The 27,131-nt window shown below is 41.7% G+C and overlaps 1 protein-coding gene across 3 annotated transcripts in view; it reads left to right on the top strand.

Moving 5' to 3' along the window:
• The window catches only part of MTOR (mechanistic target of rapamycin kinase), a 140,352-nt gene that overhangs the window by 11,996 nt on the left and 101,225 nt on the right, over positions 1-27,131 (top strand). For all 3 annotated transcript variants that reach the window (XM_053577336.1, XM_053577334.1, XM_053577335.1), the window contains 12 exons: positions 244-430; positions 1,360-1,488; positions 2,230-2,474; positions 3,495-3,710; positions 4,057-4,262; positions 8,125-8,247; positions 9,087-9,176; positions 9,891-9,983; positions 10,813-10,947; positions 11,204-11,333; positions 14,309-14,559; positions 25,056-25,142. In XM_053577336.1, coding sequence (XP_053433311.1) covers positions 244-430; positions 1,360-1,488; positions 2,230-2,474; positions 3,495-3,710; positions 4,057-4,262; positions 8,125-8,247; positions 9,087-9,176; positions 9,891-9,983; positions 10,813-10,947; positions 11,204-11,333; positions 14,309-14,559; positions 25,056-25,142 — 1,892 coding nt within the window. The remainder of the gene's footprint in view (positions 1-243; positions 431-1,359; positions 1,489-2,229; positions 2,475-3,494; positions 3,711-4,056; positions 4,263-8,124; positions 8,248-9,086; positions 9,177-9,890; positions 9,984-10,812; positions 10,948-11,203; positions 11,334-14,308; positions 14,560-25,055; positions 25,143-27,131) is intronic.

Raw genomic sequence — 27,131 nt, 5'->3', positions numbered from 1 at the left:
AATAGCCGGGCATTGTGGCAGGCACCTGTAGTCCCAGCTACTCGGGAGGCTGAGGCAAGAGAATCGCTTAAGCCCAGGAGTTGGAGGTTGCTGTGAGCTGTGTGATGCCACAGCACTCTACCCAGGGCCATAAAGTGAGACTCTGTCTCTACAAAAAAAAAAAAAAAAAATTTAAGTACTTTATAGGAACTCTGACTGTTGATGTATAGATAAAGCCATCTACTTTATCTTGTCTGTGCTCAGATACCCAGTACCTCCAAGATACCATGAACCATGTCCTAAGCTGTGTCAAGAAGGAGAAAGAACGGACCGCAGCCTTCCAAGCCCTGGGGCTACTTTCAGTGGCTGTAAGGTCTGAGTTTAAGGTCTATTTGCCTCGTGTGCTAGACATCATCCGAGCAGCCCTGCCCCCTAAGGACTTCGCCCATAAGTAAGCATCTCTTTGCCCATAAGTAAGCACCTTCTACTCCATAGAGCTTAAGCCTATCTATACATCATTTAACTTCAGGTATATGACATCCTGTATGAACAGCCCTTCCTCAGCTGAATTCTAACCTTTTCCAAACAATATATAAATACTTTGGGTGGTTGAATACCCTGAGAACAGGTAGATAGCAGTGCTTTTTTCAGTGTTATTGTTAATTGAGAATTCCCTAGTTTTGCTTTTTTTCTCTGGCCTCCAAAGATCTTATTTTGATATGAGATCCAAGAGAGGAATCCTGAACTGGAACTAAATGGTCCTAATGGTCATCTTTGTCCTTATTGCTAAAGTCAAATAAGTTATTCCAGCTCTTTAGACCTCCTGATGCATAAAATACAAGAAAAAACTTTAGCATCCTACCAGATGAAGAGTCCAGGGTGTCTTTCTTCAAGTTAGGGGGTCCCCATTAATTGTCGTTAGTCTTAGGTTTTGTCTTTATACGTCCCTGTTTTGTTAGCAAGGATTTTTCTGGTGAACTAATAAGCCCCAGTTGTTCTAAAGCCCAGCAGCCTCATCACAGGGAGAAGAATTTCCTTCTATGTGGTGGCTGTGCATTGCCCACTGGTCCCTGGCGAACACATCATTCTGTTTGCTCGCTAAATAGTGCCTTGGTCAGCACCACCCTCGCTGGTGTGGGGCATGGGGCATCTGTGTGAATTCAGAAGAGGGGCCCTTTCCTTTAGACATTTTACTGCCATCTGCTGGACTGTCATTAGAAACACAAATCTACAGTGACTGATGCGATAGGCCCTCTAGAATGGTACAGTAGGTAGCACCCTTGCCTCAGCAACCTTCCCTCCTTGCCCCAGAGTGATTGTGAGGTGGGGCATCACAGAATGTCACTGTGTCTAGGCCAGCCACTCTCTGTTTCTCTGCAGGAGGCAGAAGGCAATGCAGGTGGATGCCACAGTGTTCACATGTATTAGCATGCTGGCACGAGCAATGGGGCCAGGCATCCAGCAGGACATCAAGGAGTTGCTGGAGCCCATGCTGGCGGTGGGCCTGAGGTGAGTGCTGGGAACCTGCTGGGAACCAGCAGGAGGCCTGGTCCACAATGTTAGCACCATAATGAAGGAGCTGAGGCATGGTGGTTTGTACATTAAATTAGGCCAGATAGCTCAGACTAAAAAACACTTAGGCCGGTGTCAAATCCTGCTTTCATTACCAGCTAGCTATGTGACCTTGACTCAGTTGTTTAACTTCTCTGAGCTTCCATTTTCTCATTTGAAAAGTGGGTATAATAGCAATTTCTATTGTCTAGAGGAGTTGTGGGGATTAAGTGAAAGAATTCATGGAACAGTCATTTCTTTGCACAGTGCCTGGCATGAAAGAAGCACTCAGTGAATGTTTGCAGCTATTGTTTATGTTAATATTGGACTAATTGTTTAAGCTCTCTAATCTTTAATTCTACTCATCTATAAAATAAAGACAATGCTCTTGATCTGCTTCCCAGATTTTATATTGAGACTTGGTCTTCTTTAGTGGCCAAATTACATATAGTAAGTAAGTTTTCCTGTGGTAAGACCGGAAACTCAGAGGTTGTTCTAAAATCTGAGACTAGGCCAAGAGGGTCCAGCATGTTTAGTTTACTTTATAGTATCTGTTTCACTTTGAAGACCAAGCAGTGATTGGCCCCCTAGAATTGTGCAGCCTTTCTGCCCTTGTTGGGTGAACAAGGCTGTTTCTTCCCAGAACACGCTGACTGTCACGTGCCCAGCCCTGTATATGACTGGTCTCCTTCCCCGCAGCCCTGCCCTCACTGCTGTGCTTTACGACCTGAGCCGTCAGATTCCACAGCTGAAGAAGGACATCCAAGACGGGCTACTGAAAATGCTATCCCTGGTCCTTATGCACAAACCCCTCCGGCACCCAGGCATGCCCAAGGGCCTGGCCCATCAGCTGGCCTCCCCCGGCCTCACAACCCTTCCTGAGGCCAGTGATGTGGGCGGTATCACTCTTGCCCTCCGAACCCTTGGCAGCTTTGAATTTGAAGGTAAGAAATGACAGTGGCTCATGCCAAGATAGTGACTGATGCTAGGAATCTTGGGAAAGCAATGAAGGTGCAGAATTCCTGGATCTTGGTGGAGTCCTGGAAAAAGAGCAGCTGATTCTGTCACAACTCTTCCTTCTTAGAGTGTCTCCATATATTGTTAATTCCTACTGTTTGTTTCTTTGTCCATCTTGAACTTTGGGGGAGATACTGTTCAGGAAAATATACATCGGTCCATGGAAATAATTGTTTTGGAGATGGAGAGGTCAGAGATCCTTCCCTGTCACCTCCTCACCTTTCATTTCCTTATAGCTAAGATGGTATTTCATGCTTTAAAATATATAAACAGGGACTTGTAGATGTTTCCATTCCTATGGCAGAGTGTGCTGTGTAATTCAGTAGAATTCTAAGCTGCAGATCAACTCAGATTATTACCCTTATTTCAGGAGAAAAAAATGGACACTTGCAATTTAAGGTACTATTGGTTAAGACTACAGGGAAACAAGCTAAGTACAAAAAGCCTAAACATGTGTGGAGGCATAGCCATCTGTGGTTTCCCTATTAAAATTCCTTCATGTACGTTAGCATAATTTATTCCTAATGAATAGAAAGTGGCTATGTTTAAACTCAGCCTACATCAAACACCCTGTTTGATATTTAAATCTGGGAGCTAAAATAGACAAAGTAAATTTGATCAAGAATTGTTTTGCCCTCTGGGAATGTAAGGGGGAGTTAGAATAAAACAGAATAATTTAATCTTTGAAAAGAATATAGAAAAGGTTAGGGGGGAGGTGTGCTTTTTATTTACTTCCCTGTTCCTTTACTACCGTGTTTTGCTTTCCTGCTAATGGGAAGCCCATTTGTTACCATTTAAGAGAAGAGTTCTGGATCAATATCTTGTTGATCAATATCTCATTGAAGATGGAATTAGTAGCCGTAAAACAGAAAATACAGCTATGAAGTTGCAGACCTCCTTCCAGAGCAGCAGTGTTTATTCTGTTTTCTCTCTACCTTTGTATACAGGCCACTCTCTGACCCAGTTTGTCCGCCACTGCGCAGATCATTTCCTGAACAGTGAACACAAGGAGATCCGTATGGAAGCTGCCCGCACCTGCTCTCGCCTGCTCACGCCCTCCATCCACCTCATCAGTGGCCACGCTCACGTGGTTAGCCAGACTGCAGTGCAAGTGGTGGCAGATGTGCTCAGCAAACTGCTCGTGGTTGGGATAACAGACCCTGGTAAAGCTTACCAGACAGAAGCAGTCTAGGGGAGTTGAGGAGCTTGAGGCAGGTGGAAGTAGCTAATTTCATTTCATGGCCTCTTTAGAGATCTTCAGTCTCAAGCTGATATTCATCTATTTCTCTGCCAGGGCGTTGGCTTGGCTGCTACTGCCTGTTGGTATGAGATAATCTGTCTTTAATTCTTTTACTTTTACTCCTGTGAGTAGGAAAAAGAAAGAAGTTTAGATGAGAGAAAGATACCAGGAATCCTCCTATGAGGCCAATGGCAGTGGAGATGGAAACTGGGAAAAAACTGGAGGGCTGGAATCTCAAAGAGGTGTTTAAAGGCTTAATGCTCTTGCAGACCCCGATATTCGCTACTGCGTTTTGGCGTCCCTGGACGAGCGCTTTGATGCACACTTGGCCCAAGCAGAGAATTTGCAGGCCCTGTTTGTGGCCCTGAATGACCAAGTATTTGAGATCCGGGAGCTGGCCATCTGCACTGTGGGCCGACTCAGTAGCATGAACCCAGCCTTTGTCATGCCTTTCCTGCGCAAGATGCTTATCCAGGTAACAAGGGTGGTAGTCAGACCTGCAGGTAGTGGGGAAAGGATGCTTACTGGGGAAGCTACCTGGGGAAGGAGAGTTGAGGACAAGGAAGTGGGGAAAAGACTGAGATGACCTGGTAAAAGCCACATGTGGTTCCAAGTGTCCGTGTATCTCCCCAGCTTTGTAATTGTTATTTTGTGCTCGTCACCTCATGAGCCTTCACAGCCCTGGCTAACCTCTCTGCAGCTCCTGGCTTGTCACCAGCAGTGCCATTTCTCGGCCCTCCTTGTTCACTTGCTCACTGGATCTGCTGCAGATCATGGGCATCTTCTCCCCACCTCCCTACCCTTCCACTCTCCTGCTTTTCACAGAAACAAGTGTGAGAATGGTTTCAACAAGTTTTTTCCTGACAGTCATTGCCTCTGGTCTATGGTCCCTGGCTTTTGTTCTTAAACAGTGTGAGGTGCTAAGCTAAGCTTTTGGCCTACAGCCTAAGGCAGATTCAGGTTGGCATTGCTACCCGATCTGGTAGGAGTTTCAGTTCTGGCTAAAGTGTGGCTCCTCGATTTTTGTCTTCACCACCTGAGTAAGTTCTCTGGCCTCCTCAGAGCAATGCATGATCCAGTCCTTCCTGCCTCCAGTTATCTGTACGCACCTCTACTGGGTCTCAGTCAATTCCTGTCCCAGCCCCACCTTCTCCTTCCTGACCTTCCTCCATGGCTTCTCTCTTTTTTTTTTTTGGAGACAGAGTCTTACTTTGTCACCCTCAGTAAAGTGCCATGGTGTCATAGCTCATTGCTACCTTAAACTCTTGGGCTTAAGTAGTCCTCCTGAGTAACGGGGACTACAGGCACCCTTTATGACACCAGCCTAGTTTTTCTATTTTTAGAGACAGCGTCTCACTCTTGTTCAGGCTGGTCTTGAACTCCTAAGCTCAAGCCATCTACCCACTTCAGCCTCCTAGAGTGCTAGGATTACAAGTGTGAACTACCACGCCTAGCCAGGTTTCTTTTGAAATAAACACTTTTTATAATGTATGAAGAACTTAAACATAGAAAATCATTAAAGTGTGTAACTCACCCTAGTGAAATGTTTATTAATAATTTGTCATAATTAAAGTAGTTGTAAGTTATATCATCAATCAAATTAGAAAATTGTACTTATGTTGGCACTTCTGTTTTTAGCCTAATGATTTATTTAACTGTTGGCCCATATTAGGAGTGCCTATCATTTTAAGTCTTTTAAAAATATCTAGTGTTGGGGCAGCACCTGTGGCTCAAAGGAGTAGAGCATCAGCCCCATATATTGGAGGCGATGGGTTCAAACCCAGCCCGGCCAAAAACTGCAAAAAAAAAAATCTAGTGTTAGGACTGCGCCTGTGGCTCAAAGGAGTAGGGCGCTGGCCCCATATGCTGGAGGTGGTGGGTTCAAACCCAGCCCCGGCCAAAAACTGCAAAAAAAAAAAAATCTAGTGTTTAGGAAGGAAAAGAACTCATTGTTGGCCTGCCTGCTCAAATTGTGCCAAATAAGTTTGGCAAAGAAATAGAAAAGGCCGAGTACATGTGCCTTAATCCCACTACTTGGAAGGCTAAGGAGCTTGAGACCAGCCTGGGCAACATAGTGAGACTCCCTCTCAAAAGAGAAAAAGAATAACAGTGTGCTCATTTACTCAGCAGACTTTCTAAGTACTTATTATGCCCTAAGTACTGCTGGGTGCTGGAAATAGACCAGTGGACAAGCCAGACATGACTCCTGTTTTCTTAAAGCTGACATTAAACTATCAGGCCATCTCATTTTTCTGATACTGTGGAATGTGAAGCTCCATTTAATAAGTTTACCATGCACTGTGATAAAAATGTGTCAAATAGTTTATGAAGCGAGTGTATGATGCCCCATGATCATATCAATGTATACAGTTATGATTTAATAATAAAAAATATATATAAAAAATAAAAAAAATAAGTTTACCATGTATGAATTAAACCCTTGAAATTATAAAATTTTAAATAATTTTTTTGTTTGTAAACTTTGATATTAGATTTTTCCAAACTGAATTATACATTTTTATTCCTTGGTAAAGGCTTTGACCTTTTCTTGAGTTCTTAGTAGTTGGGGTGGACATGGTTATTGTGATCACATTTTTTTTTTTATTTGTTTGTTTTTTGAAACAGTCTCACTCTGTCACCCAAGCTAGAGTACCATGCCATCATAGCTCACAGCAACCGCAAACTCTGTGCTCAAGAGATCCTCCAGCCTCAGCCTCCCAATTAGATGAGACTACAGGTGCCCACCACAATGTCTGGCTAGTTTTTCTACTTTTTTAGTAGAGACAGAGTCTCACTCTTGCTCAGGTTGGTCTCAAACTCCTGAACTCAGGCAATTCACCTATCTCAGCCTGCCAGAGAGTTATAGAAGTGAGCTACTGCACCTGGCTGTTATTGATGGGTCATGAGTTAACTTGTGTTTTCATGCCCAAACGTTGTTGACTGATTATGAGCTGACTCATATGTTTGTACTTGCATTAGCTTTTGCAAACTTTAAAATGGGGATTACGTAGGATATTGTAAAGATTTCTTGACTGTGTCACCAGAATAATAGCTTCTGCATGAAATTGCCAGTCAACAATATGTTATTAGGTGCAGTGAGGCTCTCTGGCTGAGGAAGCAAACCTGGGGTTCTTTGGTTTGGCCCCACACTGCCCTCACGTATTTATGCTGTGTTCCCTGGGGCACATTTCCTCACCACAATCAGCCATCTCTTGTCACTGCAGGTCTGTTCTTAGTGTCCTTCTCCATCTCCTTTCACTATCATCTGCTGTGACTGGTGGAAAACAGACTGCCAAGGGGATCCAGAAAATTGGGGTTATTAAATCAGTAACCTTGGCTCGGCACCTGTAGCTCCGTGGTTAGGGCGCCAGCCACATACACCCAGGCTGGCGGGTTCGAACCCAGCCCAGGCCTGCCAAACAACAATGACAACTACAACAACAACAAAAATAGCTGGGCATTGTGGCGGCGCTTGTAGTCCCTGCTACTTGGGAGGCTGAGGCAAGAGAATTGCTTAAGCCCAAGAGTTTGAGGTTGCTGTGAGCTGTGACGCCACAGTACTCTACTGAGGGCGAAATAGTGAGACTCTGTCTCAAAAAAAAGAAAAAAATATCAACCTAAGGCAAAGTATTATGTCACGTGTAGATTTTTTCCTCTGGGTGGCTGAGTCAACCTGGGCACTGTGATGTTCACTTTCCTCACTGCTCAGAGATTTTCTTCTGGTAGCTTCAGCTATCCAGAAGTCTATGTTCAATTGTTTCATTATCAGTGTAACGTGCTGATTTGCAGGTACTTTAAGGATATCAGGTAGAACCAACATGCTGTCTCTGTTCAGTAATGCCCAAGGACTCCCACTGATGTGAGAAACCATTTGGGTCTGTCTAGGTGTGTCCCAGACAGCTGTGGACTCTCAGCATCTCTCAGTGTCATCACTGTTAGAAGTGTTCTTTGATTCTTGTTGTTATTTATAGCTCTTCTTAGTGATTTGCTGTCTAGTCAGACAAGGGTTTTTCTCCCAGGGAGCCCTTCTTCCATTCCTCATTTCTTTAGCACCCTATTCAGGGCTCTCCCTATTGATTTTCTTAGTCTTCTCTCTGCTATACAGTTAACAGCTCTGCTTTAGAGAAGATGTCTTCTACTTGTAAGTAGAAGGGGCTGGTTTTGGCTTCTGTTCCCACTGCAGCTGTATGTAAGGCTCTTCCAAGCTACAGAGGTGTCTGCTACTTGATCTGCCATGGAGGTCTAGTTTATTCCCCCAGTTCCCTGCCACATTTTTCGTTTTTTCACATAGCCTGTTTAGAATGTCCTCTGCTAAAGTGGCCTTTTCTTCTCCACAGATTTTGACAGAGCTGGAGCACAGTGGGATTGGAAGAATCAAAGAGCAGAGTGCCCGCATGCTGGGCCACCTGGTCTCTAACGCCCCCCGCCTCATCCGCCCCTACATGGAGCCTATTCTGAAGGTAACACAAAACAGGCTGAGAGACTGGCGCTTTCTCTCTGGAGTGTCTTACGTGGCTTGTTTGGGAAGATGGAAGTGTTTCCGTGCTCACTGGTACACTGAACAAAGGAGGAAATTTCTCTGTCTCAGACTTAGAGACAAGGGCCACATCAAGCATCTTCAATTAAAGAATACCATGAATCTCATCAGTTGCAGAAATGTGCTATCCTTGTAAGAGATAAGATGTAAAGCTTCAGGCACGTCATCAGATGTGTTTGGAAAGGGAGAAGTAGGTGGAGGGTGTCGTAAAATAGCTCCACCAAATCTGACTATATCAGAGTCATGCGGCATCTTTTATAACATGCATCTAGACAAGTGATTGCACAAATACAGTTTTGCAGGCGTCCTCAAACTTTTTAAACAGGGGGCCAATTCACTGTCCCTCAGACCATTGGAGGGCCGGACTATAGTTTTAAAAAAAAACTGTGAACAAATTCCTATGCACACTGCACATATCTTATTTTGAAGTAAAAAAATAAGGGAATAAATACAATAAATCAAAAAATAAAACGAGAATAAATACAATCACACTGCTTCATGTGGCCCACGGGCTGCAGTTTGAGGACCCCTGGCTTAGAGGATATGTGGAAAAGGTTTTCAAATCATGGTACTTCCCAGCTGTCTCTTGTCAGACTTGTACTCAGTATGGAGAAAAGTTTGAGAATTTACATTCCAGATAAATCTTGGATTTGTAAACCCAAGACGTGATTTATTTATGACTGAAGTGGTCTCTTATGTAAAAGAAAGGTTTCTGTAGACTCTAATCTGCATATATTTTCTCCTACTATTTTCTTTTCATAGGCTTTAATTTTGAAACTGAAAGATCCAGACCCTGATCCAAACCCAGGTGTGATCAATAATGTCTTGGCTACAATAGGAGAATTGGCTCAGGTAAAGGGACAACTGCCTTTCCCACAGGGTGAGAAGAAACTAACCCCTCTGAGTAGGCCGAGCTCAGTGGCTCACATCTGTAATCCTAGCACTCAGGGAGGCCAAGGTGGGTAGATTGCTTGAGCTCAGGAGTTTGAGACCAGCCTGAGCAAGAATGAGACCCCGTCTCTACTACAAAAAAAAAAAAAAAAATGAAAAACTGAGGCAAGAGATCTCTTGAACCAAAGAGTTTGAGGTTATTATGAGCTATGGTGCCACAGCACTCTATTGAGGGAGACAAAGTAAGACTCTGGCTCAAAAATAAATAAATGAATAAATGATCCCTCCGAGTAAGTCATAATATGCCTATTTTTTATTTATTTATTTTTTTTGAGACAGAATCTCATTCTGTTGCTTAGGCTAGAGTACCAGGGCATCAACCTAGGTCACAGGAACCTCAAACTTCTGGGCTCAAACAATCCTTCTGCCTCAGCCTCCTGAGTAGCTGGGACTGCAGGTGCCCACCTCAACACCTGGCTAATTTTTTTTCTATTTAGTAGAAACTGGGTTCTTACTTTTGCTTAGGCTGGTCTCAAACTCCTGAGCTCAAGGGATCTTCCTGACTCAGGCTCCCAGAGTGCTAAGATTATAGGCATGAACTACCACACCCGGCCAAAATGCTTGTTAGTACCGTAATATCTAATCCTATCTGTTACCCCTTCTTTCATTTTGCAGGTTAGTGGCCTGGAAATGAGGAAATGGGTTGATGAACTTTTTATTATTATCATGGACATGCTTCAGGATTCTTCTCTGTTGGCCAAAAGGCAGGTGAGTACCACTACTTCCTGACGGAGCAAGACAGATCATGTGAGACTGGGGACCTTATTTGTCTTTATTAGTATCCTTGTCCCCAGCTAGTGCCAAGCACAGAGCTTGGCACATGGTAGATGCTCAGAAATATTTATTAAGTGATGAACAAGAAGTAAGGCTTGGAACCAGAATTATTTGTCATGCCCAGACTCTTTTCAGTATCAGGGCTGATTGGTGCCATTTTCTTTGCACAAAAGAATGCAGATCAAGTGTCAGGAACCCAGCTCCTAGTGGGAAGACAGCACCTTGGCCGCTGCCCATGAAGGCAGAGCTTCAGCTAATCCTCACCCAGGCTTGGTTCCATGTTGGTCATTCTGAGGTTATCAGATGACTAGAATAAAATTCAGAACAGTCTTAATTTCCTTTGAGAAAGGTGTGAATGTTCTTTATCTTTTGATCCAGTGATTATTACAAGTTTATACTTGATCAGGGATTTCTGTTCATGTTAGCGTTTTTGCTAAAAACTTCTTTTCTTATAGTACCCTCTCACACAGAGGTGTCCAACTCTTTTTTTCCCCTGATGTACACTGGAAGAGTAAGAGTTGTCTTGGTGTACACATTAAATATACAAACACTAACGAAAGCTGATTAGCAAGAAAAAGGTCTATGCAAACATTTCATGATATCTCATACGACAGATAAGCAAAAAAGTCCTCACAAAATCAGCATGTGGCCCACAGGGACCACAAGTTGGTCGCCCCTGCTGTAATACTTCATTACAATTGTTACACAAAGAGTGCAGTTTTCTGTACGGCTCATTGAACCATGTGATCTTGTGCCTATCCAGGTGGCTCTGTGGACCCTGGGACAGTTGGTGGCCAGCACTGGCTATGTGGTGGAGCCCTACAGGAAGTACCCTACTTTGCTTGAGGTGCTACTGAATTTTCTGAAGACCGAGCAGAACCAGGGCACACGGAGAGAGGTAGGGAACACAGCCAACTTGGCCTTTGCAGATTTTTCTGGGAGAATGAAGTTTAACGTGGAAGGTTGTGGCATTGACGTGCCCCGACGGTATCCATCAGACTTCCCATCAGACTTCCCATCCCTCTTCATTTAGTTCATGTACCTGGTCATTGGAGAGTGAATTGGGGATTTTGTAACATGAGTGGACTCTCTGGGAAACCAGTTATAATCTGATGTTTCAATGAATGTTTTCTCCTCCCTTCGCTCCCACCTAGGCCATCCGTGTATTAGGGCTTTTGGGGGCTTTGGATCCCTACAAGCACAAGGTGAACATTGGCATGATTGACCAGTCCCGGGATGCCTCTGCGGTCAGCCTGTCAGAATCCAAGTCAAGTCAGGATTCCTGTAAGTTGGGGGGAGCCCTAAGAGACTTGCCAGGTTTCAACTCACAAAGCCCTCACTTATAGGAAGGTGTTTAGGAAGAGTCTTGGGCTGGGTAACTATGAGATCATAGGATATTGGCTCATTTAGCCACTTTTGAATGAAAAATTAGTAGTTTCCCCCTGCATTCCACCAGGGATGCTGCTTCTCAGTGGCCAGAGTCCTCATATCTGTCCAGATTCTTTGACAAGGGCTGACAGTGTTAAGTCTAAACTCTTTTTGGTACCAATGCAAGAGATAGGAATTATCACTCCTTCCCCACTGCTCACACCTCATTCTTTGTTAGTGCCTCTTTGATGTTTTTTATTTTCATAATGCTCAAGGAAGAAGAGGATGGGATTGATTCTCTCTGGTTTAATTGATAGGGAAATTGGAGACAAGGCTTAGGGACATTAAAAAAATAATAGTAATCAGAAATTCAGGGCTCTTTTTTCTAGAGCCCCATTGCCTCGTTGTCTTTTTTGTTATTATTTTTTATTAAATCATAACTTTGTACATTGATGAATTTATGGGGTTCAGAGTAATGCTTCAATATACAATGTGAAATGCTTGCATTAAACTAAGTAACACATCCATCACAATTATACTCATTTATTAATAGTTTTGAAACGTACCATTGCATCATGCACATTAGGTGAGGTCCCCTCAAATGCCCTCCCTCCTCCCTCATCCCCCCTCCGCTTTCTCTCCTCTTCCCTTCTACTTTGTGGACTATAGTTATGTTTTTCATTCATATGAGTATATAGGTGGTTATATATTGATTTCATAGTAGTATTGATACATTGGATACTATTTTTTCCATTCTTGAGATACTTTACTAAGAAGAATATGTTCCAGCTCCATCTAGGTAAACATAAAAGATGTGAAGTCTCCATCTTTTTATGGCTGCATCATATTCCATGGTGTACATATACCACAATTTGTTAATTCACTCATGGGTCGATGGGTACTTGGGCTGTTTCCATGTCTTGACTATTATGAATTGGGCTGCAGTAAACATTCTGGTGCAAATGTCTTTGTTGTAAAATAATTTTTGATCATCTGGTTATAATATACCTAGTAGAGGAATTGCAGGATCAAATGATAGGTCTACTTTTAGTTCCTTGAGTGTTCTCCAAACTTCTTTCCAAAAAGGTCGTATTAGCTTACGTTCCCACCAGCAGTGTAGAGCGTTCCCTTCTCTCCACATCCACACCAACATCTGTAGTTTTGGGATTTTGTGATGTGGGCTAATCTTACTAGAGTTAGATATCTCAAAGTGGTTTTGATTTGCATTTCTCTGATGATTAAAGATGATGAGCATTTTTTCATGTGTTTGTAGGCCAAGCACCTGTCTTCATCAGAGAAGTTTCCGTTCAAGTTTTTTGCCCACATAGAAATGTATTTTTTTTTTTCCCCTTTAAGATAGAGTCTCACTGTGTTGCCCTTGGTAGAGTGCCATGGAGTCACAGCTCACAGCAACCTCAAACTCTTGGGCTTAAGCGATTCTCTTGCCTCAGCCTTCCAAGTAGCTGGGACTACAGGCACCCACTACAACACTCAGCTGTTTTTTTGTTGCAGTTGTCGTCGTTTGGCAGGCCCCGGGCTGGATTCCAACCTGCCAGCTCCAGTGTATTCTGGTTGTTGCCCTAGCCACTGAGCTATAGGCATCGAGCCACCTTGTTATATATATTTTTTTAACTTTTAATTTTTTGTTTTGTTTTATTTTATTTTATTTTATGAGACAGAGTCTCAAGCTGTCTCCCTGGGCAGAGTGCTGTGATGTCACTGCTCACAGCAACCTCAAACTCCTGGGCTCAAGCAATTCTCCTGCCTCAGCCTCCCAAGCAAGCTGGGACTACAGGTGCCCACCACAACGCCAGCTATTTTTTGTTACAGTTGTCGTTGTTTAATTGGCCTGGGCCGGGTTCGAACCCTCCACCCTCAGTGCATGTGGCCAGCGCTGTAACCACTGTGCTATGGGCACCGAGTCAACTTTTATTTATTTTTAATCGACACAGGAAGTGGGGGGTTGGGGAGAGGTTAGTCAACAGGTACAAAATTACAGTTGGATAGAAGGAATAAGTTTTGGTGTTCTATTGCCCATTGCCTTTTGATAAGCAGCCTCAGAGAGTAGGGTGGGGATGGGGGTACAGGAGAGTGTTCTAGACTCAGCCCATACAGGCCTATTTTTGAAAGTTCAATAGTGCCTTTCCCAGCTATTCCAGCAAAATGTTATTTCCCCAAAATACAATAATTGGTTTTCTGAACTCAGTAGGTGGAATCATATTGCTTCTAATTTCTTCTTCCTTGTATGCATTAGAGAGATGTGCCTGTGCTATCTATCTGTCATCCCGTCAGACTTAGCCGTCCAGAGCAGGGCCTGAGCCATATACCTCTAAGTGTTCTTCCTTAATCATGGTGCTAGTCAGCCAGTCTCTGGCCTTCTCTAGTTCTTACCCTCCTCACTGCAGTGTTAATGCTCCCCAGCCCCCCACCAGAGTTCTTGAGATCCTTGTTGTTCAGGTCAGGTGGCATTTGCCTACCAACTTGGGACCAAGCAGCTGCTGAACAGATGTTTGCCTAATTTAATTCCCTTTACTTGCTTTTGGGGGACTAATTATTTTTATGGATGGTTTCAGCTACAAAGTTGTGAACAAAAATGGTATGAATCTAAGTTAAATACAGCCATCTAAAGAAAACCAATCTTTCGTGTACTTTGTAAGGCTTTTGTGGTTTGGGTAATAGAAAAACTAAAAATTGTGCAGTCCTTAATGGTTAGAGCCTATACGTTGGTTCCTAATAGACTCTGTTTTCCCAATGTTATTAGAACATACTAGAGAGAAATATATGAACGCTAGTGTCTGTCACAGGGGTTTTGTTGTTGTTGTTAAATGCTCTGCGTTAAGTTAGAGTTGTGTCATGCATAGCTCATGTCTCTCTCTGTCATTTTGTCCTAGCCGACTACAGCACCAGTGAAATGCTAGTCAACATGGGAAACCTGCCTCTGGATGAGTTCTACCCGGCTGTGTCCATGGTGGCCCTGATGCGGATCTTCCGAGACCAGTCCCTCTCTCATCATCACACCATGGTTGTCCAGGCCATCACCTTCATCTTCAAGTCACTGGGACTCAAGTGTGTGCAGTTCCTGCCCCAGGTCATGCCCACGTTCCTTAACGTCATTCGGGTCTGTGATGGGGCCATCCGGGAAGTAAGTACCTAAAAGCTTCGTTCCTCTCTGCTCCATACCACATGTGCACAGAAGATCAGCTGTGCCTCAGATTCCTGATAATAGTCTCTGTTTGCTGTGAACCTAGTATCTTCCTGCCCCTTACTGTCTAACACCGAAGTGTACAGTCAACTTGGCTTAATTTCTGGCTTATGCCCTTAAGATGCCTAAAAGATGAATCACCTAGGAGGGTGAGTGACCACACTCTTCTCAGTGATCTAGAGCTGTTCTCCCCAACCTCTGGGCCACAGACCAATCCCAGTCCCTGGTCTTTTAGGGACCAGTCTGCACAGCAGGTGAGTGATGGGCAAGTGAGTGAAGGGAAGCTTTGTATTTATAGCCGCTCCCCTCACGTGTATCACTGCCTGCACTCTGCCTCCTGTCTCCTTAGTGGCAGCATTAGATGCTCATAGGAACGCGAACCCTATTGTTAACTATGCACTCCTTATGAGAATCTAATCCCCTCACCCCATCCGTGGAAAAATTGCCTTCCATGAAACTGTCCTCAGTGCCAAAAGGCTGGGGATCACTAATCTAGAGTTCTGTTCAGCTGCAGAAGTACTCACAGTTTGGATTTTTGGTTGCTTCTTCATGACTAGATTTAAGTCATTCATTTTTAGTGAAAATACCACATAGGTGAAGTTGCATACTTCTTACTAGATCTCAGAACATCAGTTTGTTGATTCTGAGTTTGAGTATGTGGTTAACTTTATATTTATCAATTAGCATCATTGTAAAGTTACCTTTTTTCCTTTGTCATTAGTAAGAAATCTGTGGGGTGACATTTTGAGTCTGTGACTATCCTGTTGCTCCATTGGAAATCCTTGCCTGAACCAGTTATCACACTGGTGGGTGTAAATTGATGGCATACTCATTTTGTCCTTCCTTCTTTATTAGTTTATATTTTTCTGTAAGAAGGAATTTTCTCCTTGCCTCACTTTTTTTTTTTTTTTTGTAGAGACAGAGTCTCACTTTATGGCCCTCGGTAGAGTGCCGTGGCATCACACAGCTCACAGCAACCTCCAACTCCTGGGCTTAAGCGATTCTCTTGCCTCAGCCTCCGGAGTAGCTGGGACTACAGGTGCTCGCCACAGCACCCGGCTATTTTTTTGTTGCAGTTTGGCCGGGGCTGGGTTTGAACCCACCACCCTCGGCATATGGGGCCGGCGCCCCACTCACTGAGCCACAGGCGCCGCCCCTTGCCTCACTTTTTTCTCTTCCTCTTTTTTCTTTCTTTAAACCACAGGCTGTGCAATGTGGTTCCGTGCTTACTATACTCATACCACTACCAACAGCACATCCACTAAATAAAGTTCAAGGTGGCTTTGTAATTCCTCTTGTTTTTAGAATATACTCTACTAAGTGTGTACAGTTTATAAAGTACTGTCCTTAAAAGATATTGAGTTAATTATTTTCCCTCTGTGATTATATCAACTTGAGGTACGTTTAGAAGATGGACACATTAGTATCTTTTTAGAATTTATATTTTCTGGCTGGACACAGTGGCCCAGCACTTGAGAAGACTGAGCTGGGAGGATCACCTGAGGCCAGCCTGAAGAACAGAGTGAGACTCCCCTACTCTACAAAAAAAATAAGAAAAATTAGCCAGACATGGTGGTGTGCACCTATAGTCCCAACTAAACTACTCAAGAGACTGAGGCAGGAGGATCACTGGAAACCAAGAGTTTGAGACTGTAGTGAGCTATTGTGTAGAGAGTTGTTATGCCACAGTCCAGGCAACACTGGGGAAAAAAAAAAAACATTATTTTTTCTGATTTTGTGTCTGGAGCCATTTGTAACCATCAACCTCATTAAATTCTTGTTCATTTTAACAATTTACCTGTAAATTCTCCCATGTTTTCACTCTAGATAATCACATAGTCTGGAAAAAAGAGAAAAAGGTAGTTTTGTTTTTTCTTTTTAGTTTTCCTTACTGTGTTACTGAAGTGTTGATTAGATGCAGTGATAGTAGAAATCTTTAACCTTGTTTCTGATTTTAGTGGGACTCCTGTTTTACCAGTACATATAATATAGCAGAACCTCTGGAAGTTGACCACCAAGGGACTGTAATAAGCTGGTCAACATATGCAGGTGGTCAACATAAAGGAACTTCCATTGAGTACACATGGTGTGTGTCGTCTGGTCTATGAAAATTAGGTCATCTTAAAGAGGTGGTCACTATAGGGAGGTGGTCAACTATAGAGGTTCTACTGTATTTGATGTAAGTTCTTGGTAGATAGTATTTTGGGTTTGGGAGTTGTTTGTTTTTGAGATAGAATCTCTGTCACTTAAGCTAGAGTACAATGGTATCATCATAGCTCACTGCAACCTCATATTCCTGGGCTCAAGCCATACTCACGCCTATGTAGCTGGGACTACAGGCACGCACCATCATGCCTGGCTAATTTTTTCTGTTTTTTGTAGAGATGAGGTCTCATTCTTGCTCAGGCTGGTCTGGAACTCCTGACCTCAGGTGATCCTCCCTTATCAACTTCCCAGAGTGCTGATTACAGGCATGAGCCAACACACCCAGCCGGTTTATTCTTCTTGAGGCAGTCTTGGTTACATTTTTCTAGGAAACTATTCATTTTATCTAAATGATAGAATTTCTTGGCACAAAGTAGTTTGCACATTTATATTTTAATTACTTGGCCAGAGATTTGTCATAGTATTTTTCATTTTCACAAGCCAACTCCTGCCTTTGTTGGTCTCCTTTGATCTTTGTATGCTATTTGATTAATCTTTATTATTATTTTCCTTTTGGTTTTCTTTATTCTGCTTTTAAAAAACATTTTCATATTGATGCATAATGTTCATACATATTTATGAGGTATGTGTGATGTTCTGTTACATATGAAGTACGTATTTAGGATACCCATCACTTTGAATCTTTGTCATTTCTGTGTGCTGGGAACACGTCAAGTCCTCTCTTCTAGCTATTTTGAAGCACACAATATATCATTGTTACCCATAGTTGTCCTGCTTTGCTATCAAACATCAGAATTTATTCCTTCGGTCTAACTATGTTTGTACCCCCCTGACCAACACCCTTCTCTGCCTCTAGTTACTACCATTTTACCTTCTACCTTCGTGAGATCAACTTTTTTAGCTCTAGCATGTGAGTGAGAATGTACAGTATTTGTCTTTCTGTGCCTGACTTATTAACATAGTGACCTCCAGTTCCATTCATGTTGTTGTAAATGACAGGGTTTCATTCTTTTTTATGGCTGAGGAGTATTCCATTATGTATAGATACCACATTTCCTTTATTCATTCACCCGTGGATGGACACTCTGATTCTCTATCTTGGCTATTGTGAATAGTGCAGTAAAGATGGGGGTTCATGTGTCCCTTTGATATACTGGTTTCCTTCCTTTTGGATACATAGTCAGTAGTGGGAATGCTGGATTGTATAGTGGTTCTATCGTTAGTTTTTTGAGAAATTGCCCTACTGTTTTCTTTATGGCTCTACTAATTTACATTCCCACCGACAGTGTATAAGTGTTCCCTTTTCTGCACATCCTTGCCAGCACTGGTTATATTTTTGCCCATTCTAACACAGTAAGATAATATCTCATTGTGGTTTTGATTTGTATTTCTCTGATTAGTAATGTTTGGCATTTTTTTTTTTTGAGACTGAGTCTCACTATGTTGCCCTCAGTAGAGTACTGTGGCGTCACAGCTCACAGCAACCTCTAACTCTTGGGCTTAAGCGATTCTCTTGCCTCAGCCTCCCAAGTGTCTGGGACTACAGGCACCTACCACAATGCCCAGCTATTTTTTGGTTGCAGTTGTCATTGTTTAGCAGGCGTGGGCTGAGCTCAAACCCACCAGCTTCGGTGTATGTGGCTGGCGCCCTACTCAACTGATCTACATGTGCCAAGCCAGCATTTTTTCATTTACCTGTTCGCCATGTCTGTCTTCTTTTGAGAAGTATCTGTTCAGATCCTTTGTCCCCTCCTTACTGGAATTATTTGGGTTTTTGCTGTTGAGTTCCTTCTATATTATGGATATTAATCCCTTACCAGATGAATAGTTTACAAATATTTTCCCCCATTCAATAGTTGTCTCTTCACTCTGTTGATTGTTTACTTTTCTGTGCAGAAGCTTTTTAGTTTAATATAGTTCCATTTGTTTATTTTTGTTTTTGTTGCTCATGCTTTTGAGGTCTCAGCCATGAAATCTTGACCTAGACCAATGTTCCAGAGTTCTTCTCTGTTTTCCCTAGTACTTAAATTTAAGTCTTTAAACCATTTTGAGTTGATTTTTGTATATGGTGAGAGTTAGGGGTCTAGTTTCATTCTTCTGCATGTGGAGATCCAGTCCCCAGCCATGTATTGAAGAAAGTATCCTTTCCTCCCTGTATGTGTGTTCTTGGCACTTTTGTAGAAATCAGTTGGCTGTAAATGCATGGGTTGATTTCTGTGTTCTCTGCTCTTTTCCGTTGGTCTGTGTGTCTGTTTATATAGCAATAACTATGCTGCTTTGATTACTATAGCCATTTAATGTATTTTGAAATAAGGTAGTGTGCTGCCTCCAGCTTTGTGCTTTTTGCTTATGATTACTTTGGGTATTTAGGCTCTTTGGGTTTTATACAAATTTTAAGATTTTTTTCTATTTCTGTGAAAAATGTCATTTGTATTTTGATAAAGATTAAATCTAGACTGTTCTGTTTTTTTAAGAAAAATTCCTTCCTTTTTGCTCATTGTCAGTTTTTCTTCTTTTCTAATTTAATCCGTTAAGGCTTTAAATTTTACTCCTAGTAGTATTTGGCTACTTTCCAAAAATTTTTAAAGGTTTATTTTTAAGACCCCACGTAGATTAAAAAACACTCAGAATTTTTGAAAATCTTATTGAGATAAAATTTATATACCATAAAATTATCTTCTTAAGGGTGCCGCCTGTGGCTCAGTCGGTAAGGCGCTGGCCCCATATACCAAGGGTGGCGGGTTCAAACCCGGCCCCGGCCAAAATGCAACCAAAAAATAGCTGGGCGTTGTGGCAGGTGCCTGTAGTCCCAGCTACTCAGGAGGCTGAGGCAAGAGAATCGCTTAAGCCCAGGAGTTGGAGGTTGCTGTGAGCTGTGTGAGGCCATGGCACTCTACCGAGGGCCATAAAGTAAGACTCTGTCTCTACAAAAAAAAAAAAAAATTATCTTCTTAAGCTTAAGTGTAAAACTCATTGATTTTTAATATATTTATAGAGTTATACAATCATCACTATCAATATAATTTTAGAAAATTTTCATTATCCTAGCAAGAAAACTCCTGCTCATTTTCAATTAGTCATTTTTCATTCCTATCCCAGCCGTAGGCATCCACAAATCTACTTTCTATCTCTATAGATTTGCCTTTTCTGGACATTTCATATGATTAGGATCATAGACTATATGGTCCCTTAATACTTTTGAGGTTCATCCCCATTCTGACTTGCATTAGTAGTTCATTCTTCTTTTATTGCTCAGTAATGATATAGTATTTTCATTATTGTTCAGAAGGGTTTTCCAATGTTTGTTATGATTTCTTTTTCACCCTTGAGTTACTTAGAAATATTTTATTTGCAAACTTATGGGATTTTTAATTTCTCTTTTTGATAGTGATTTCCAACTTAATGATGTTCTATTTATGATTCTTGGATGTTTGTTGAAACTGCTTTAATCATGTTGGGCTTGATTAATTTTCATAAATGTTTCCTGGGTGCTTGGGAATATTGTAAATTTACTGATGTTGTGCACAGGATTCTAGTATGTCATCAGATTGAATTCATTGCTGTGTTCATATCTTTTGTGTCCTTGTTAATTTTTTGTTGGATCTATCAAGTACTGAGAGAAGTGAGATAAAAATCTCCCTTTATAATGATGGATTTATTAATTTCTTATGGTTTAGTCAACTCTGTTTTACATATTTTTGAAATTGTATTATAATTTAATATTTATCTATAATATATATAATTCTATATATGTATTTAGATGCATGCAGATTTCAAGTCATCATATTTTCCTGGTAAATTAAATTTTTTATCCCTATGCGGTGACCCTTTTTATCTTTAATAGTACCTGAGAATTTATTTTACCAAATACTAATACAGCTACACCAACTTTTTTTGAGGTGTGTATGGTTTTTTCCTGTTCTTTTACTTTTAACAATTTTATGACTTTCTGTTTTGGATGAGTCTCTTGTAAATAGAATAAGCTATATCACTTTTTAAATCCAATTTAAAGATCTTTGTCTTTTTAGTAAGTGCATCTAGTCCAATGGCATTTATTGTGATTGCTGACGTATTTGGATTTATTTAGTGCTTTTTTATTTGTGTCCTGCAGCGTCTTTATCTTTCTTTCTGTTTCTCTTTTTTAAATCTTTTGTCTTGTTAGCTATCTTTAATTTTTTTTAAATGTTTTGTAATATTTCAGTAATAAAAGAAAATAGAAAACCTATAATATTAGATTCTCTTATATTCATCACTGGGTATAGCATTGTGTCAGTTTGGTCTCATCTCTTACTCTCCCCAACCACGTGTGCCTAACCCCCCACCCCCATACACATATACATTTCCCGAGCATTTCAGAGTAAATTCCAGATATCACATTACTTCATCAGTAAACTTTTCCCCATATAATCGAATTATGATCATAACACTTACAGAACAATAATTCCTTAATATCATTTAATACCAATCCTTCAGATATCCTTATTTTGTCTTTTGTCGTTATTGTTGTTGCAGTTGTCATTCACTCACTTTCACCCTCAGTGGAGTGCCGTGGCGTCACACTGCTCACAGCAACCTCCGACTCCTGGGTTTAGGTGATCCTCTTGCTTCAGCCTCCTTAGCAGCTGGGACTACAGGCACCTGCCATAACGCCAGACTATTTTTTTGTTGCAGTTTGGCAGGGGCCGGGAGCCACAGGCGCTGCTTTCTTTTCCTTGTTTTTATCGTCCTGTATTTTTCTTAACTATTCTTGTAACAAATTGCCACAAATTTAGTGATTCAAAACAACACAAATATATAATCATATATAACTCTGTAGATGGTGAGTCTGACACTGGTCTCACTGGGCTAACATGCAGGTGTTGGGGGCTCTGCGCCTGCCGGGGAGCTCTGGGGGAGAATCCGTGTCCTTGCCGTTTTCTAGCCTGCAGAGGGCCTGCAGTCCTTGCCCCCTGTCTTCCTCCTCCCAGATTAGCAACGGTGCCTCCTTCTGAGCCCTCTCAGGTCTTTCTCTTTGACCACTGGCAGGAAGGATTCTCTGCGTCTAAGGACTTGTGTGATTAGATCAGGCCCATTCAGATAATCCAGAATAATCTCCCATCTCAAGGTCCTGAACCTTAATATCCTCAGAAATCTCCTTCCAATGCATGACAACATACAGGGTCTAGAGATTAGGATGTGGATATCTTTGGGGAACCATTATTCTGCCTTCTGTATTTCACCCTAAGATAACCATTTTTTTAATCAGTTTTTAAATTTATCTTTTCATTATTTATTTTTGAAAATATAAGGAAATATTCATTCCCTGTATATTCCTTACTCAGAAAATAACATAATATAAACAATTGATTCTGAATCTTGCTTTTTTTTTTTTTTTTTAGACAGAGTCTCAAGCTGTCACCCTAGGAAGAGTGCCATGGTGTCATAGCTCACAGCAACTTCAAACTCTTGGGCTTCAGCGATTCTCTCGCCTTAAACTCCCAGGTAGCTGGGACTACAGGCACCCACCGCAAAGTCGGGCTATATTTTTGTTGTTGCTGCAGTTGTCATTGTTGTTTTGGCTGGCCCAGCTGGGTTCGAACCCGCCATCCTTGATGTATGTGACCGGTTCCCTACCCACTGAGTTGTAGGTGCCACCCAGAATCTTGCTATTTTCCTCTTCACAATATAGCCTGGAGTTCATGCCATAACAGTTTATTTGAGAATTTCTTAATTTCTTTATACAGTTACATGGCAATTCTGTTGATGGATATTTGTGTTTTTTTCCAGTCTTTTGCTAGTTAAAATAGTCCTGCAATGACAATCTTTGTGCATACATCATTTTTGTCTATTTTTTTCTCTCATACTTGGCTTCATTTTTTATATTTAGATCTTTGAGCTTTTTGAAATATGTCCCAGTGTAGGATGTGAGGAATAGATCCAATTTTATCTTTTTTACCCTTAAAATGGACATACCTAATTTACAAAGTCTAAAACTGGTATCTCCATCTTTTCCCTGAACAGCATATGAACTTAGAATAATTGTTCAAACCTGCTTCCTTTCTTCTTATATTATGTAGTAGTTCACTTTCTTTAACCACCAAATTGGAGATCATTACTGTTGGTTTAGGCCGTGTCTGTTTGTATTCATCCACACTCGTCGTGCCTCATCATCCCATCTGCCACGTCAGAGCTTCCTTCTAGGACCAACTTTCCATTTTCCTGAGGCAAATTCCTCTTATGAGCATTCATTGACGTAAACTCTGTTTTTGTTTATCCAAACAAGTCTCTACTTCACTCTCTCTTCAAATCTTCATTTAGTCAGGAGTGTGATTTCTAGGTTCTGCTGTAACTGTAGGTATTATCTCACTGTTTTCCAGCTTCTCTTTGTTGCTATTGGGAAATCATGGTTCCTTTTTACTTAGACCCTCTCTTCCTGGGGCTGTTTTACAGATCCTCTTATTTTTATTGTCCTGAAGCTGTGAATTTCTTTCACTTACCTTGTTTGAGACTTGTAAGGCTTCCTAAATCCGAGGATTGATATCTTTCATCAGTTCTTGAGAAATTCTTATCTGTTGTCTTTTGTGAATATTGCCCTTCAAGCTTCAGCTTCTCACTCTTTCCTTAATGTCTGTTACTTGTTTATAATTTTCACTTTTGTCGCCTGGAGGTGCATTGTGGACTTATGTGTGTGTGGTTTAATTAATATTTTTTTTAACTGGGCAGGTAGCCAAACCAGAATAGGTTCAAAGAGATTCCCCCATTCTGGATATTTATTCATATCCATTTTCTGTTTAGTAATTGTTCAACTATGTCTTTTTTTCCCCCGTAATTGAGTTTTTAGTTTCAACTGTATTTCTCTAAGTTATATTAGATTCCTTCACATACACCTAGTATTTCTTGGTGGTATTTTGTTCCTTACCCATATTTTTTATTACCACTTTATTTCTTCAAGCATTTTAAATAGGCTTGTTTTATATTTTTAGCTGGAATAACTGTATTATATATGAAATCTTTAATGGATTTAATTCTGTTGTTTTATTATTTCTACTAAATCATGCATGTAGTGGTCTTTTTCCTTATTTGCTTTGTAATTCTACATCATATATTCAGCTGGGCTTTCTCTGAAGCAATACTTGAAAATCTGCTCTGAATTTGCTTTCTACATGCAAATCCTAGAGGATTCATTATGCATTTGCTTCTGCTAGGTGATCCAGCAGAATTTTAAATTAATTTCCTGGATTAGAGTTTCCCAGACCACACAGGTAGTTAAAGAAAACCCCTAAATTCCTATGAGAGTAGGCCTGAAATTATGAACTCTTAGGGGAGACTTGTTTCTACCTAGGCACCCTGTTAAAACTAACAGATTTCTTTGCCTTCTTTTGCCAGTGGAAAGATTTTATTTATTCATTCATTTATTTATTTTTGTATCTCACCATTTCTCTCACTATGTAGCCCTTTAAAGGTCTGATTTATGGGTGGCACCTGTGGCTCAGTGAGTAGGGCGCCAGCCCTATATACTGAGGGTGGTGGGTTTGAACCCAGCCCCAGCCAAACTGCAACAAAAAAATAGCCAGGCGTTGTGGCGGGCACCTGTAGTCCCAGCTACTCAGGAGGCTGAGGCAAGAGGATTGCTGAGCCCAAAAGTTTGAAGTTGCTGTGAGCTATGATACCACTGTACTCTACTGAGGGCAACAAAGTGAGTCTCTATCTCAAAAAAAAAAAAGCTATATTTTTAGAAAGTAAGTGGTAATTAATAGGGTTAAATAAACCAAGGGTACATTTATAGTTGATTAAAAATTTCATGTCTATTTTTAAGTCTTTAGTGACTCCAGAAATTCTTGAGTAAAAACTTGTGTTCATTGATCATTGAACAATATTCACATCCCTGTTCTGATGCTTTATGTGTATTGTCTCATTTAATCAAGTCTTTAAGATAAGTACTGTCATCTCCATTTTCCCACTGAAGAGGCTGGGTACAGGAGGGCTAAATGATGGTCATAAAGCTAACAGATGACAAAGTAGCTCAAAACAGGTGGTCTACCCACCTTCCCACCATCCTCTGCTATTCAATAACTGGTTTGCCTGGTATAAAAGCCCCTGAAAATGTTTTTTTGCCCCTACTACCAGTCACCACCACAGGTTTTCAGTCTGACTCTTGAGACATAGTCTCAGCAGTTGGGGTAGAGTGGAAACCAGTTCCATCATTGTCTTTACTCATTCACAAGGACCTCGTAGCCTGGGAGTTCTGTGTCCTTTGTGATGCCAACTTGCTGTTCTCTTGTCCGTTTCAGTTTTTGTTCCAGCAACTGGGAATGCTGGTGTCCTTTGTGAAGAGCCACATCAGACCTTACATGGATGAAATAGTCACCCTCATGAGAGTGAGTACAAGTTAGTACTTTGGCTTGTTTGTCCATGTGGGGTCAAGGAAAACTCGGAAGCAACTTTGGACAATATGGCCGTCTTTTTCATTGGTCATTGTGGAGCTGTTACAGCCCACCTACAGAAAAGAGAGTAAAATAGTTCATTAGATTCTGAGGGCGAGGAGGGGCTATTGCTCCAGGCTTCTAAGTATGGAAGTACAAGGTGTGAAGTCTGAAGAGGAATCGTGAATAATTGTCTGCCAGAAATAGACTGTTGAGTTAGTTGCTTCACACACAACAAAGCAATTTCACTTTAATATCACAAGAGCGCTTTTCTGTTCCCCTGAAAGCCCTCTTTCCCTTCTGCTCATAAAACCAGAGCCTGAAGAGGGCACTGGGGATTGGGTTTTCTTAGGGCTGTTAAACAGGACGGACTCCCATCTGGCTCTGAGGAACAGGTGATGCTTTACCCTGCTGTTTCCAAAAGCTTAAACATTGCCTTCTGACTGCAGCGACCCATGAGAAAAGGCTCAGGCCTTGGATTTTATAATGTGCATTAAGCAGTTGCTGGAAAACATCCCATTGATGGCAATATTGTTTTTCCTACTGTTCTATATAATTTAAATGTCTCCGTTGGGAGGGTTGCTTTGCAGAAACGGCATGTCTTTAAAGAGCTGGAGGATATTTCTTCCACATCAGACCTTTGTAGTTAGTGTGGAGGAAGCAGCAAGCTAAAATCAAAATGACTGGCTTCAAAAGTGGAACTTCCCAGCACCTTTGTCTCTGAGCTAGGAAACTCCTACATGGATAAATAATTAAAAGCTGCTCTGTCCACTGACTTGTACCACAGATGCCTTGGTACCAGGAAGATTTCAGCAGAATGCTAAAGAGCCCAGTGGCTGGTCTTTGGGCAAGGGGAGGAGGGAGGCAGTATACTCATGGCTGGAAGCTAAAGTAACCTGTGAGTTGTCCCCCCCTCCCCCCCCAAAAAATGACCCAACACAGGGATGTGACATGACCATGTTACAGTCTTATCATCTGAGGGTTATGACCAGAACACAAGGGATATGAGGCAGGGAGCCTCACACTGTGAAGGCCAGCTATCCCTCGTCCTGGATGGGGAAGGTGCAGCAGGGACTCTCTTTGGCAGCTGGTGCTGGCAATTTAATGAGCTAGCCGAAGCCCGGGAAGCAGATAGTCTGAACAGCGATACATCCAGCCAAAGTCCCTGAGCAGGTTGCCTGGCTTCTTTGAGGTAGAGAACCTGTGTGAAGCTGATGATAACAAAGCTGAGAGGAGAGGAGACATTCTCTAAAGAAGCCAGAGTGTGATCTGAGTGAGTGAGTGTCAGATAAACTGGGGAGACACTAAGTCTGTGCAAAGCTGCTCATCCAGAGAACCTGGCTTTTTCAGCGAGAATACTTTTCTCCAAGTAAAGAGAAAGTACGTTTTACCAGCATCTTCTAGTATGGCTTTTACTTTCTAAACTGTTATGCTTTTTCAAAAAAATTTTTAAATAAAAATACTTTCTAAATGACTTTCGTCTGAGGAATTATCCTTATTTTTACTGACTTTGAACTAGTTATGGACCCCAGGAGTATTAATATTCCTGTTGCCATCATTAGTTGGCTTTTTTTTTTTGCAGTTTTTGGCAGGGGCTGGGTTCAAACCCGCCACCTCTGGCATATGGGGCCAGCGCCCTATTCCTGTGAGCTACAGGTGCCACCCCCATTAGTTGGCTTTTATTGTCATTAAATCTCCTGCTCTGGAAGTTTTTTGTTTTTTTTTTTTTTGTAGAGACAGAGTCTCACTTTATGGCCCTCGGTAGAGTGCCGTGGCATCACACAGCTCACAGCAACCTCCAACTCCTGGGCTTAAGTGATTCTCTTGCCTCAGCCTCCCAAGTAGCTGGGACTATAGGCACCCGCCACAACGCCCAGCTATTTTTTGGTTGCAGTTCAGCCGGGGCCGGGTTTGAACCCGCCGTCCTCGGTATATGGGGCCGGC

This window comes from Nycticebus coucang, chromosome 22 (assembly GCF_027406575.1).
Source record: "Nycticebus coucang isolate mNycCou1 chromosome 22, mNycCou1.pri, whole genome shotgun sequence".
Classification (NCBI taxonomy): domain Eukaryota; kingdom Metazoa; phylum Chordata; class Mammalia; order Primates; family Lorisidae; genus Nycticebus; species Nycticebus coucang.
This window is presented reverse-complemented; position numbering and strand designations above follow the sequence as displayed.